The sequence below is a fragment of the Tiliqua scincoides genome, chromosome 1 (genome assembly GCF_035046505.1).
Source record: "Tiliqua scincoides isolate rTilSci1 chromosome 1, rTilSci1.hap2, whole genome shotgun sequence".
Classification (NCBI taxonomy): Eukaryota; Metazoa; Chordata; class Lepidosauria; order Squamata; family Scincidae; genus Tiliqua; species Tiliqua scincoides.
The window spans coordinates 182,127,460-182,140,098 of NC_089821.1; the positions used below are offsets into that span (position 1 = coordinate 182,127,460).

Here is a 12,639-nt window from a genome sequence, read left to right on the forward strand (position 1 = left end):
AGACATAACAAGATAGCAGAAACAAAAAACAAAAACAACCCGACAACTTCTTAATCTCCAACAGACTAGGGAGAGATCATCTATCCTTGGAACAATAAACATAAACATCTCAAATCAGAATCAAGCCAGATATGGAATTGCTTTTGCGTAGCCGGTGCCAACACTATTCTGTTATGTTACGAGGTGATCTTGTTCTGCAGGCAAGCAAGATCTCTCTCAAATGTATTACTCAGAAAAGTACAGTCCCCCTAACAATCATTTTGATACCCATGTCCTCAATTCACAACTCAGCTTAAATGTATAGCAAAGGCTGCTACCCACTTGAAAACTTCAAACACCCAGAGTCAAGAGAAGTACGTGGGACGCAGCAAGCAAATTAAACCATGGAGCACACTTGAAAAAGGCCAATTTACTGAAACTAAAAACTGGGCTTTCCAACAATGAAGGAAGGCCAGCCTTCTTGCACCACTGCTCACCGTGCCAGCCTCATTTTCCCAGTGAACAGAGGGCTGTGCCATTCTCTTGGTAGACTCTCCCCAAGACATTACTGAGGCAATCATTTCAGCCTAGAATTGGAACAAGCACCACAGAACTAGACAGCTGGTCTCTCTAGAGCAGTGGTTCCCAACCTTTAGGAGCTCAGGGACCACTAAGGCAAAATTTTGAGACGGTGGGGACCACATGCAACCCCCCACCCTTGCACACAAAAATTACAATTAAATTTGTAATACATAAGAAGATTATTTAATAATTAATGTGATGGTTGTGCTTACATTTGCTTCACTAGCTGTGAAAGTCTTGGGTTTACATGGAATACATGGAACACATAATAATCCCCCCCAGCTCAGAGGTTTTCACACCCACCCAATTCAATCCAGTGTCTTTTTCCCCACACCAGAACACATCACACACAGCCCTGTTCCTTCTTCGCCTCCTCCTCCTCATTACTCCCATTCCTCCCTCTTCAGGCGCCCCCACCTCCTTCTCCTCTGGTGACAGCAGCCCCCCTCCTCCGCCCACCCAAGAGGCTTCCCAGAGGCTTGGGAGCCACCCAAGAGGCTTCCCAGGCTGGCTGCAGTCCTGATTTGACTCCTGAAAAACCAGGCTGCAAGGGCTCACCTCAAGGCACAGGGTCAAGGAATGGAGGCAGCAGGTTGGAGGCAGCAGCGGCAGGGCACCTCTCCTCTGCATGCAGCTGAGCCAGGAGGCTGCACAAACGCGCGCATCTTACAAGGTGCCTGTGCTTCACTTTTCTGCTTGTCTGGGCACTCACAGACAAGGAGGGAAGGGAGATGGAGGGGGGAGGCAGGAGATGGAGAAAGGCTATGCTCTGATTGGCTCTGAACTGCTCTGACTGGCTGCTGGTGCTGCAGAGGCCTATTTTCTTCCTGGAAGGGCATTTTTTTCTTTTTTCACCAGAGAGGTTGCGGACCACCTAGGAGGGCGCTGCGGACCACCAGTGGTCCGCGGACCACGGGTTGGGAACCCTAGCTCTAGAGCTTTGAGTGACACAACCAAGTTACACTGGCAATCTGGAGCACTGCAGTGAGAGGAAAAGACTCCAGACTATCAGTCACTTGGGGGCATATCCCCACTGTTCTATCTATCCATTGATAGAACATTGATCTATCTATCCAGTCCAGTACTGCCTTCTCTGACTGGCAGCAGCACTTCAAGGTCATAGGAAGAGATCCCCCCCCCAACCGTGGCTTCCCAATAAAACCCTAAGTGCCAGGGTTTGAATAGGAAATCTTATACATGTCAAGCATGTGACTGCTGCCACTGAGCTCCAGGCCCTCTCTACTTATCAAGCAGCACAAACAGCCTTCCTGGTGTTTGTGGGGGGGAGGGGAAGGGAGTGGTGACGTAATCACCATGATCATGTCACCGTCAGGGAGGAGAGGGGTTTTTTTGTACTTACCTGGGGTCACTATGGGTCTCCAGAGAGTTGAGGGAGCTTGCAACCCCCTCTGTAGGCCTCACTGCACCGCTAAACTTCTGTGGGGAAAAAAAGAAGGCTACTTCCAGTTTCAAGACAAAAACCAGAAGTGGCTTTTAAAAAAACTTTTTACAGAAGTGCAGAGGTGTAGGGAAGCCTACACAGGGGATTGCAGGCTCCCTGGACCCTCTGGAGACCCACAGTGACCCCCAAGTAAATTTGAAAAAAACCCTTTACTCCCTGATGGTGGCACAATTGTGAAAATCATGTCACTGCTGTCATTGTTGCCCTACCCTTGGGGGGTAGCAACACAGATTCCCTGGCTGGGGCATCAGGACGCACCGATTCCCTTGTTTGGGGACCTCTGCTGTAAGTGGTGCAGACAGAAGCAAAGCCCCATGCAGATGAACGATATTGCTGCACATTGCTCACACAGCTCCCTGGTTGCAGAGTTCGGTGATAACATTAACTGCCAACTGCTCCAGATGCAGCCCCATGTACAACGCATCCTATATAAGTGGCAGGAGCCACAACTCATTTCTAATACAAACTACTCATGAATTTTTCTTTTTTTCTGAGTTCCACCCACAGGCCTAGGAGCCACCCTGGTTTATATGGCATTGTCATCACTACCTACTGCCAGAAGCTTCGTTATCTACCTACATAGTTTTATTGACTTTCAAGTACACTGCAATATAATATTTAGGTGGTATTTAGTCCTCTTCCGCTGGGCTCTTATTTACCAGGTCAATTCTATGCATGTCTATTCAGAAGCTAGTCCTATTGTCTCCAATGAGACCTACTCCCAAGAAAGTGTATATAGGACCACAGCCTTAATAACAATAAATAGGCATTCACATGTAGTTCAGGACACTAAACCTCTGTTCAACATCTGCTACAGCTTTGTAGGGATCTGACAAAAACCACAAAAAAACCATTCATGCTATTTAGTATAAGAAAAAGCTCCTTCCATAGGGAGCTTTTCTTTTTCCCCTCCAGGTAGTCCATTTTCTAAAAATCTATTGTACATATGTTAGCATAATTTTTAGCACACAAAATTACGGCTAAACAGATTGCTCAATTCATTGTAGCAGAAGGTAAGATTAGCAAGTATAAACCTAAGGAAGAGATTTATTGCTGTGATGGTGTCATGTAACATTCTGTGCTAATGTCTTAGTACTTTCGTACTTGTCTTTTGTACTTTTATTCCTTTTGTACAGCTAGTGTGTTAAACCTGCCATAACCTTTGGTTGAAGAGAAAACAGTGAATTCAAAAATCTGTTCTTATATGTTAGCTGCATTATATCAAAGATGTTCATTTCTCTACCTGAAAAGAGTTCATCCAGCGCAGGGAAGGAGGCAGAGAGGCATTACTCTGAGACAGTATCAACAGCAGTTCCAAACAGGTTTTTGATGGAAAGGTTAGAGGATGTACTCCGATGTCATTTTCCCATGCATCAACGAGGCTGGAAAGCAATCACAAGGCCTGTTATTTCACTAGTCTACTTAGAGAGTTCACAGTTCCAATAAGTGAAGCACTGTATGCCACAATTTCTGTATAAAAAGGCAAACTGTAAAAGGCCAAGGTAATCAGGTCTGGCCCATCCATGAGGCCAACTGAAACAGTTGCCTCAAGCAGTAGATTGTTGGAAGGCATTCATTCTGTAACACCCAGCAGAGAGAGCTGGATAGCTATTTAAGTACAAAATCCCCAAAGTCTGCAAAGTAGAAGTTTGCAGGCTGCCTTGCAGTGAAAAGAGCAAACAAAACAAAATTAATTCCTTCAGTGCACCTAAACAGAAATACAGCTCTGATTGCTGGAGAAGAAGTGGGTGTGCCTTCCTTGAGCAAGCATTAGATTCCAACAGCAAACCTGGCTAAACATACCCAATTATCCTTGTGCTTGACCATAAGAAGCTAAGGCTTGATTATGTCATATACTAGTTACCTGATTGAATGAGTGGAAACAACCTGGACACTCCATCCCAAGCATTTACCTAGACAGGCAGGGCTGGCTGCCCAATTAGTGGACAAATGCCAATTTCAGTAGGAAGCTTGGCTAGCCCAGACACAGAGAAGGTCTGATAAACATCCAAGAACATGGCTGTTGGGGAATGATGTTTTCAAACAAAGGACAAAGGAGACTTCCAGGAGGAAGTCCCAGAAGGTTTTGGGTTCCTGAACCAGTGCAGAAGCTTCGGGGTGATTAGAATTGTCCAAACACAAGGAAAAAATAGGGAAAGGGGGGGACATTCATCACAAATGAAAAGAAACATGATTGTGAGGTGCTTTGAGTCATTAGGAAAAGCACCTTATAAATAGCAGCACTAATTTTCTCAGTGTGTAGAGATCCTGATGGAAAGTTACTAAGCAATAGTGCATTGAGGGCAACCATATCCTGTGCTAAATCCTTCTATAGCTACTGCAAGTGGAGCACTGTCAAACCACTGAACAATCATGTAAGCCCATGAACCTCATGTCTTTCAACAGAAGCTTTATATAGTCTAGTGATTCTCCAACTGGAGTGTTGCAATGTCCCAGCCAGAGAGCCCTGGCTTCTGCACCCTTAAGGGGTGGGGAGGGGGGAGGCAGCGACGCAATCGCCAGAATCGAAGCATGCAGACACTTAAAATAACGATCACTACCCACTTCCTGTTTTCGGTTGCAAAACCAGAAGTGGGTCGCAATTGTTATTCTGACAGTTTGTACACTTTGGGGGGCCCTGGGAAAGCTGACATGGGGCTCCCCGCACCCCCTGGAGCCTGCTCCAGCCTCTGGTAAGTCTAACCAAGTCCCTGAGCCCCTCCAAAGCGACACGATTCTGATGATCATGTCGCTGCCTCCCCCCCTCCCCACAAGAACTTACAGCGGGGCTCATATCCCCTGATAGTTTGAGAACTGCTGATATAGTCTTTCAGGGTATGCGGCATGAAAAATCTGATGAATATTGTAATCTACCCGTTGGAATATGTTTGGTTGACTTCAATAAACGAAACACATCAGATTTGATAGAAAATATGCTAGTGCTGGACTTTACAAAACTGACAATTTCTGGAGAGGCATAAAGCCCGAAGGGATTTCCAACACAATGCTGCATTACGGATTTTCCCCTCCTGGCCTGCTGAACCAGAAGCTTTCAGCTTCAGGTCTGAACAATTATTTATTATTACATGCTCTCCATGTGAAATCTGTCCAAGTTACACAACAAAAATTGGAGGTAACTGTGGTGATCCATTGGGGGGGGGAAGCACTACAATGTAAAAGTAGAGTAACAGATACTGTTATTGGTAGTGATCAAGTTTTTCGATTCCTCAGGCTGGGAGTTAAGCAAAACAACAAAGAGGAGAGACAAAAAAGAAGACATAATGGCAAAGCCCCAAATGGTCAAGTTCTCAGTTGTCTTCAGGAGGGACTTTGCAGACTTAGAGCCCAATCCTGATCTCGGCGCGCTGGCTTCCTGCTGGCATGCACTGTTGCAAACGTGCTGAAAGACACACCCGCGAGGCTTACCGCCAGGCCAGCACCCTCGCTAGCCAGCGCTGGGCTAATACCGGGCGGACAGCTGTCCTCCGCTGCTTGGCAGTCGCACGGACCGCCGAGCTGTGGCACGGGGGCGGGGAGGGGGCATTCCGGGGAAAGAGGAGGCAGGCAGAGGGTGGAGAGAGAGCGGGGAGGAGGAGTGACGGGAGGAGGGAGGGAGGCGGGTCCCGTGCAGCTCCGCTCCACCGGATCCAAGGAGTTCGTGTGGGGCTCAGCACCCTATGCCTTTACCTTACTGCCGACCTTTTGGTTGGTGGTAATGTGAGCAGCCCCATTGTGGGGCTGCTTCCCTTACCCGGGAGAAAGGGATGAAAGTCCCCTTGTCCCGAGGTGCCGCCTGCAGTAGCCCGGGTCACACAGGATCTGACAGCAGCTGTTTTCGCTGCCGCTGAAGCTGGGCACCCCGGGCAGCTCAGGATTGGGCTGTTAATAGGTGAAAGATAAGGGCTACTGGCACAAAGAAACAACTCTTCTGCTTTGGAAACTATAAATACTGGCAGTTCTTTGTATCTGTCTCCAGTGCTAAGTGGAACTCAGGGACTCCCTGTGAGCCAGGGAACAGAAGTAAATAAATTAAGAATAATAATATTGTTATTTATATTAACAAATGTGGAGAATAATTTTAGGTAAATGCTATTAGGATACATATACACACAACATCCTGCAGAACTTTAAAAGCTAGCTCACTACTTGGGACATTTTTACTGATCCTAATAAAGCCATTATCCTACTATCTCTTTTGCATAACCAGGCAAAAACAATAAACTTATTTTTCAAGAAAATTGTAATATTAGTTCCTTGCAGCTTCATTAACTCCACCACACAGTACAGTGAGAAAAACTTCCATATTAGATTGGAAACATTCTGTGGGTGATTTGCACCGATGCATTAAGAATATGTTCAAAATCTTGAATATAGAGAAAAGTTTTGAGCGATATTACAAGACAGTTTACAGATTACAAAAATACAGTCTCCGTATTGGATCTCTGTATTACTGAGACATTACAGCCAACTTACAGATAACAAAAATACAGTGTCTCTATAACCCAAAGAGACCCAAGCTTCTGTTTTACAAGCTTCTCCCGAAATGTGTGAAGTGGAACTCAACAGAAGCAAGTTTCAGAAGGATCTACATGTCCCACTTTTGACACTCCAGTCAAAGGAAAGAAAGCTGTGTAAATCATATGTCTGCTTTTCCTCTCATTCCGATCTCCCCCGCCCTCCTCCACACCCCACACCAGCAGTCCTTGTTAAAGCTGCAACCCTTTGTCTGATAAAGAGTTGTATGGAACCTTGGATGAGCAGGCACACAAAACAGCATACACCAGCAGAGTTCTTTGAATGCAGTGGTTATATTTCAGAGCAAGGGTTATCACAGGTAGAGTAATCAGTAAACGGTCCTAGTCAGCACAATGAGCAGTCAGTCCATAAACAACAAATCCAAATCAGTTTTCCAAGATACACACTCAAAGTTCATTCCATGGGCAGTAACAACATGCATATACTCACATCCAGCCTCCCAAGTTACTGGCAGCAGTTCGGTAGTCTCCTACTACACTCCTACTGCTGCACTGGAAGCTCAACAGACCAAACATTAAGTAGTTGGAGTGGCCAATCAGTGTAGGCTAAGCCACACCCAGGGTGAGGCAGTCACAGGTGTTTGCTGATCCTGCTGACTCCAGCAATCTGCACCTGTTCCTGAACCACCTTGTTAGCTGTGTTTCTGCCTTATCCAAAACATAGACCTAACAGTCCTTGGTCAGCACAACTTTACCTTGTTGGAGCTGTGTGGAGGCTGGATACGACCTCCGCAGGCCAATGTATATTCTCATGCTGGCCCAACCAACTCCTGAGAAGGCGCAAACATGTCTTATGGCATATTTGCAACACTCCTGGGCTGGTGCAAGGGACCATTTTCAGGACTGTGCTCTCATTTTTATGATGCAGAGGCAGGCATATTGCAACTGTGGCTTGCAAACCTACTTCAAACCAGTGGCGTCACAACGGGGGCGCGGGTGGTTCAGGTCGCACCGCGTGCGAGCCTTAGTGGGAGTGTGTGTCACCACAACACCCAAGTCTTCCTTTGGTGAACTTTATCCTTCCTGGACCCAGCTGCTTCACACTCTCATCAGCATCATGATTTTGCAGCTGACCAGCGAGAACTCGGCCCAGAGAGGGAAGAAGATAACAGAACAGAGAAGGTCTGGAGATAGGCCTATCACATTAAAAGCAACATGATAGGGCAGACGTTTGGGGTGACATTATTATGTCATTACATCACCCCCAAACTTGGTCACAGCATGACTAGGGTTACACCAAAAACTCAAAGTATGGGTAAGCAGCAGCTTAATATAGTGGCATTAAGATGATGTCTGTATTCTCTCTGTCCTCTCCTTGCAAAAAAATGTAAATTTTCTATGTAGCTTTGCCTTCCCCTTCCCACCCAAAAAGCTGAGATTGCCTTTTCAAGATTGCTATCATGACTCCTGCATTACTTTCTGGGGTAGTTATTGCTAGTTCAACATAAGATCTTGATGGGGATTATTTTCTCAATATGCATCACCTTTCACTTATTGGGACTCATTATTGCTTGACAAAAAAGTAGTTTTCTTCTACAAGCCCCTCTATCTACCAACACAGCCTCAGAACTTTGAGCTGTGTTATCATAGCTAACACTTCTTGGCAAAATATACTTAGCACAGAAAAAGGAACAGAAAGAACCCCTCTCTCCTTGATCCCCATTTCTCAGTCAAATTTTATTTACTCCCAAACAACACAGCAGAGGGGGGGAAAGGGGAGCTTTACTTTACCTGGCTAAACACAGGGAGAAAACAACACTTTTTGTCTTTAATAAGAGCTTAAGATAAATAATCCCAAATCCCAATGGACCTCGTTAAAGTCGCCTCATAAAATTTTTACACTTGCAGACAAGTTTGGAGAGGAAAAATGTCGACCTAGCAATTTGAGCTCACGCTGACTAATGTAACCTCAGGGAAGAGACTGTCGAAATTCATGTGCCTAGCTATTTGAAATGGATGTAAAGCAGCCAATTATGATAAATAATTGCAGAGTGTGGCTAATGATAGATTATTTTCAGGCATAATAATCTCATTTTTAAGTAAACAAAAATTACAAAGGCAACATCCAACTATCAGGGAACTCGGCAGTTTTGCTTATGAAACTTGCAACCCCATTTTTAATATAAGTGAAGCAAATTAAACCCCAACCCAGTTTTACAGTCTGGTGGTATAAATGTAGACTTTGCCCATCCTACAGCTTTTGGCTCAATGATTAAGCCTGCTGAATAGATAACAAGATGAAAGACTAAATGCCAGTATATATTCAAGTGGCAAAGATTCTAGACAGAACATATTTAAGTTCCAAGTTGGTTGCATGTGTGCACTTATGTGTGAATGTTTCCCATTGACAAAAACTGTCCTTCATACTAGCATGTCAAGGAAGAAGGTTAGCCTTGCCTTTCCCCTGACATGCTTTCTTTTTGTTTAGAAAACACCTTCTGAGGCAGCATTCAAAACACCCAAAGTGGGCATTTGCCAAGGCCACAAACACTATTACGTTTAGTGACCCTACAGTAGAATAATCAAGAATTCTCTTTTGTCCTGGCTGGTAAGAGAATACTGGACTAGGTGTACCTTTGGCCTTACCCAGCCAAGACACAAAGACAGTAGCAAAAAAGGACATGAGCAGCGACAGGCAAGAATGACAGAATGAACAATTGGCCAAGGCTTTCATTGTGGAAGTGGGCTCAGATTGCTGTAAATGTGCTGAGTGTCCTATTTTTCCCGTCTCCAGCTTTATGTCCTCAATTAGCTATGGGAGAGCAAACAACCACTGACAAGACTGGGCGCCTTTTGCTGACCTCTCTTTCTAAGGCAAGCGACAGGTTTGCAGCTCCACAGTAAGGCACAGTCACCACAGTAAGGGTGCATGTATCAAGATAGCCAGCAGTAGCTACTGGCAGGGAAGGGTACAGCTTGAAATACCCTGTCATTCTTCTCTCATGTGGACTGGTGTTATTGCTACCCAGTAACCTTGACTGATCTTAATTATAATTAAATTAAAAAGCCAGAGAGGTGTGGAGTTGTTTTTGATGGCACTACTCTTGTAAGAAAGATAATGAAGTCCTTAACAATGTATCATTTCACCAAAACTCTTCCCCCCCCCCATTTCTGTTAACAATTTCTGATAGCCTAACTTCATTGCTAACTCTTTTTTTTAAATAACCAAGCAAAAACTTGCATCAATAGTGCCTTGCTATTGCAGTGAGGGAACTGTTTGACTACACAGAAAACTTTGGGCCGCTGTATCTGTATGAAAACCCAGACAGCTAACTTTTAATTGTCCTTGCACATTCTGACAACACTCTCATCCAAAAGGAATACAGTCATTATATCCTAAGACTGTCCTTGTTGGCACAGCATTTGCAATGAAAATTAAAATGATTTTGATTTCTGGCTTTACTGAGGATTTTATTATCCCACTGATACCCAAGAGATGTCCTGTCTTGCAACTGCTACTAATGGTGCAATAGAATTTCTGACAATATAAAAAGGGGATTTGGACAAAACTGACTTGTACTGCCTCTGTACTGCAGAAGCAAGCAGGACAAAATGTATCACAACTCTCATTAGAGAATCTAATTCCATCTTTGGAATACATAATGTTTCAGGAGATCAGTAATGCCTTTCAATGGATTAAGAAGTTGATATTTGAAATCCGACATAATGTCTTATTAAATTACAAAAGTGCTTACTAATTGCTGAGAGATTTACAAATGCCAAGAAAACAAAGAGCTCACACTCCTTAATAAGTTCTCTCAGTAAAAACAAGAAATAATGAAACATTTGTCATTAAGTTTCACAGTGTGTTCTACTGGAAAAATAAGTCTCTGGGAAGTATCTTTATTATGACAAAAGCTGATGCAGTGAAGACAACAAAACTTTACTGGACAAATCCCATGTCCTTCCTCATGGGGCTATACAACCTCCACCTAGCAGGGTTCTTTCATTTTACATTTATTGCTGGATTAACTGGGTGCAAATGGGTGCCCTAAACTGATACCCTGGTAGGTCTGTTCCAAAAGCTTCAGAAAGGTTTCTCAGAAGATGATCAGAGGAGGAAGGGATCTTCAGTGTTCAGATTATCTGGGAAAACCCAAGGATAACAGGGGGCTTGAGGAGACTGCCTACTGAGGAGTTGGTTGTCAGCCTGAAAAATGGGTCAAAAAGACGCATGACATCAAGTCATGTAACACTAGAGCTGAACTGAAAGGGTGTGTATTATGAACACTCCTGTCTGTAACCCCCTATCATAAGCAAGTACCTCTCTCTTAGGAACATGACAGTTTTCTGTATACATCGAGGCTAACCTAGGAAGTAGCCCAGCCAAGATGCAAGCTATAAGGCTGTCGTGGTAGGAAAAGGTTAACTCTAAATGTCTTTTCCTCCAGTGTCAGGAGGATGCTTTAAGTGGAACTTTATGCCAGGGAATCTTACTCAGCTTCTGTTTTTACTTTATTTTAGAACTCTGCCTTTTGATCTCAAGGATAGAATCTGTCTGCTTGCCCCTTGTTTCGTTTTAATCCTCAATAAATCATTTCCTCTCATTTAAAACCAACCTATCTAGAGCTTTAACCCATGGAGCAACTGGGCTCCCATCTCTGAAGCCTTGCACAGCCTTGCACAATACCTAGGGAAGACTAGAGAAAGAGAGAGAGAGAGAGAGAGAGAGAAATTGGAATGTATGGATAAAAGAGAAGCAAAGCAAGGAGGTCTGTCAAGACATTCCCTCCTCAGGTAACTTGGCTCAAGGGCTGCCAATTCGTCAGCAGACTTCCACCTGGGTGAAAACGCAGCTCTTATCCTGAATTTCTGGTGGCAGTGGAAAGGGTTGCATTTCCGCCCCTTCACCCAGGAGGGAGCCTGCTGGCCAACTGGCAGCCCTTGTGCTGAGTTACCAGAGGAGGGAGAAGAGAGTGTCTTGACAGACCTTCTTGCTTCACTTCTCAAAACTACATGCACAGTTCTAGGTCTGTTTCCCTCCCCTTTTCCCAGCTCCTGTGGGTCCTATTCCTCCTTGGGCTCTCTCTCACATTTCCTTTCTTGCTGATCCTCCTGGACTCCTCCCTCCCTCTCTCACTCACACCCTTCCTTTCCTGATTCCCCTCAGCTTCCTCCTTCTTCCTTTCTTTCCACTCCTCCCACCTTTTCCCTCTCAGCCTTTTAAAGGGCTGGTACCAGCTGTAACCAGTTCTTGTTGATTAGCTGTGGAGTATTCCATGTCTGCCGAATCAGGCATTGCTTTGCCCCATGGGTTCTTGTCATGCTGCCTGTCACAATGTCATCATGTTTACTATGTGATTCCTGACTGACTGGGATCAGTTTATGATAGGGCGGGGGGGGGGAGCCCCTTGTCAAGTACAGTATAGAAACCAGTACAAATAGCTAGGCTGACAATGGTTTGATAAAATGTTGTTGTTGAACAGATAAATAAGCAAACAAATTGGGGCAATTTGTTCAGTACAGTTCCATGGGCAACATTAACCCCTTCTGCACTTCACTTTCATGCATACACCGAACACAAGGTGAGGGATTTCACTTCCTGTCCCCTAACCTCTGCACATGCAGGGACATGGTAAAAGGGCTTATTACGCACATTGGCCATCCACATCTAAGCACAGGCTGTTCCTGATTCCACTGAAAGGCAATATATATGTACTGCTGTATGCAGACAGAAGCCCTTTTCATATCTTCCACTGAATGTGTGAAGGTCAGGCAGGGGCAGCAAGTGTCCAACCTAAGTGGAAGGAAAATGTGAGACTATTATGTGGGGGGATTTGCTGCATGGGTAACAGTCTATCCTCCATATCTACTTTACCCAGGCTTCGCGCACTGGAGAGGACACTCTGTTCCAGAATACTATTCAGAGCGCGATACCATAGTCTTCCGAGACTGAAGGATGCCAGCAAGTAAGTATGCTTACAAGAAGCAGCACACACCAGTGAATTTTCTGCCCTCCATCTTGACCTGTGTCACCAAGCTACAGTACAATTCTATGTATGCATACTTAAAAGTAAGTCCCACTGTGTTCAGTAGGGTGTACTTGCAGGGAAGTGTGTATACTCTTGCAGCCTTAGTGGT

At 44.8% G+C, this 12,639-nt stretch overlaps 1 protein-coding gene across 3 annotated transcripts in view; it reads right to left on the minus strand.

Annotated features, from left to right (window-relative positions):
- UBE3D (ubiquitin protein ligase E3D) overlaps nucleotides 1-12,639 on the minus strand; it is an 86,757-nt gene that overhangs the window by 40,327 nt on the left and 33,791 nt on the right. For all 3 annotated transcript variants that reach the window (XM_066609836.1, XM_066609843.1, XM_066609852.1), the window contains one exon: nucleotides 3,267-3,405. In XM_066609836.1, the coding sequence (XP_066465933.1) occupies nucleotides 3,267-3,405 (139 nt within the window). The remainder of the gene's footprint in view (nucleotides 1-3,266; nucleotides 3,406-12,639) is intronic.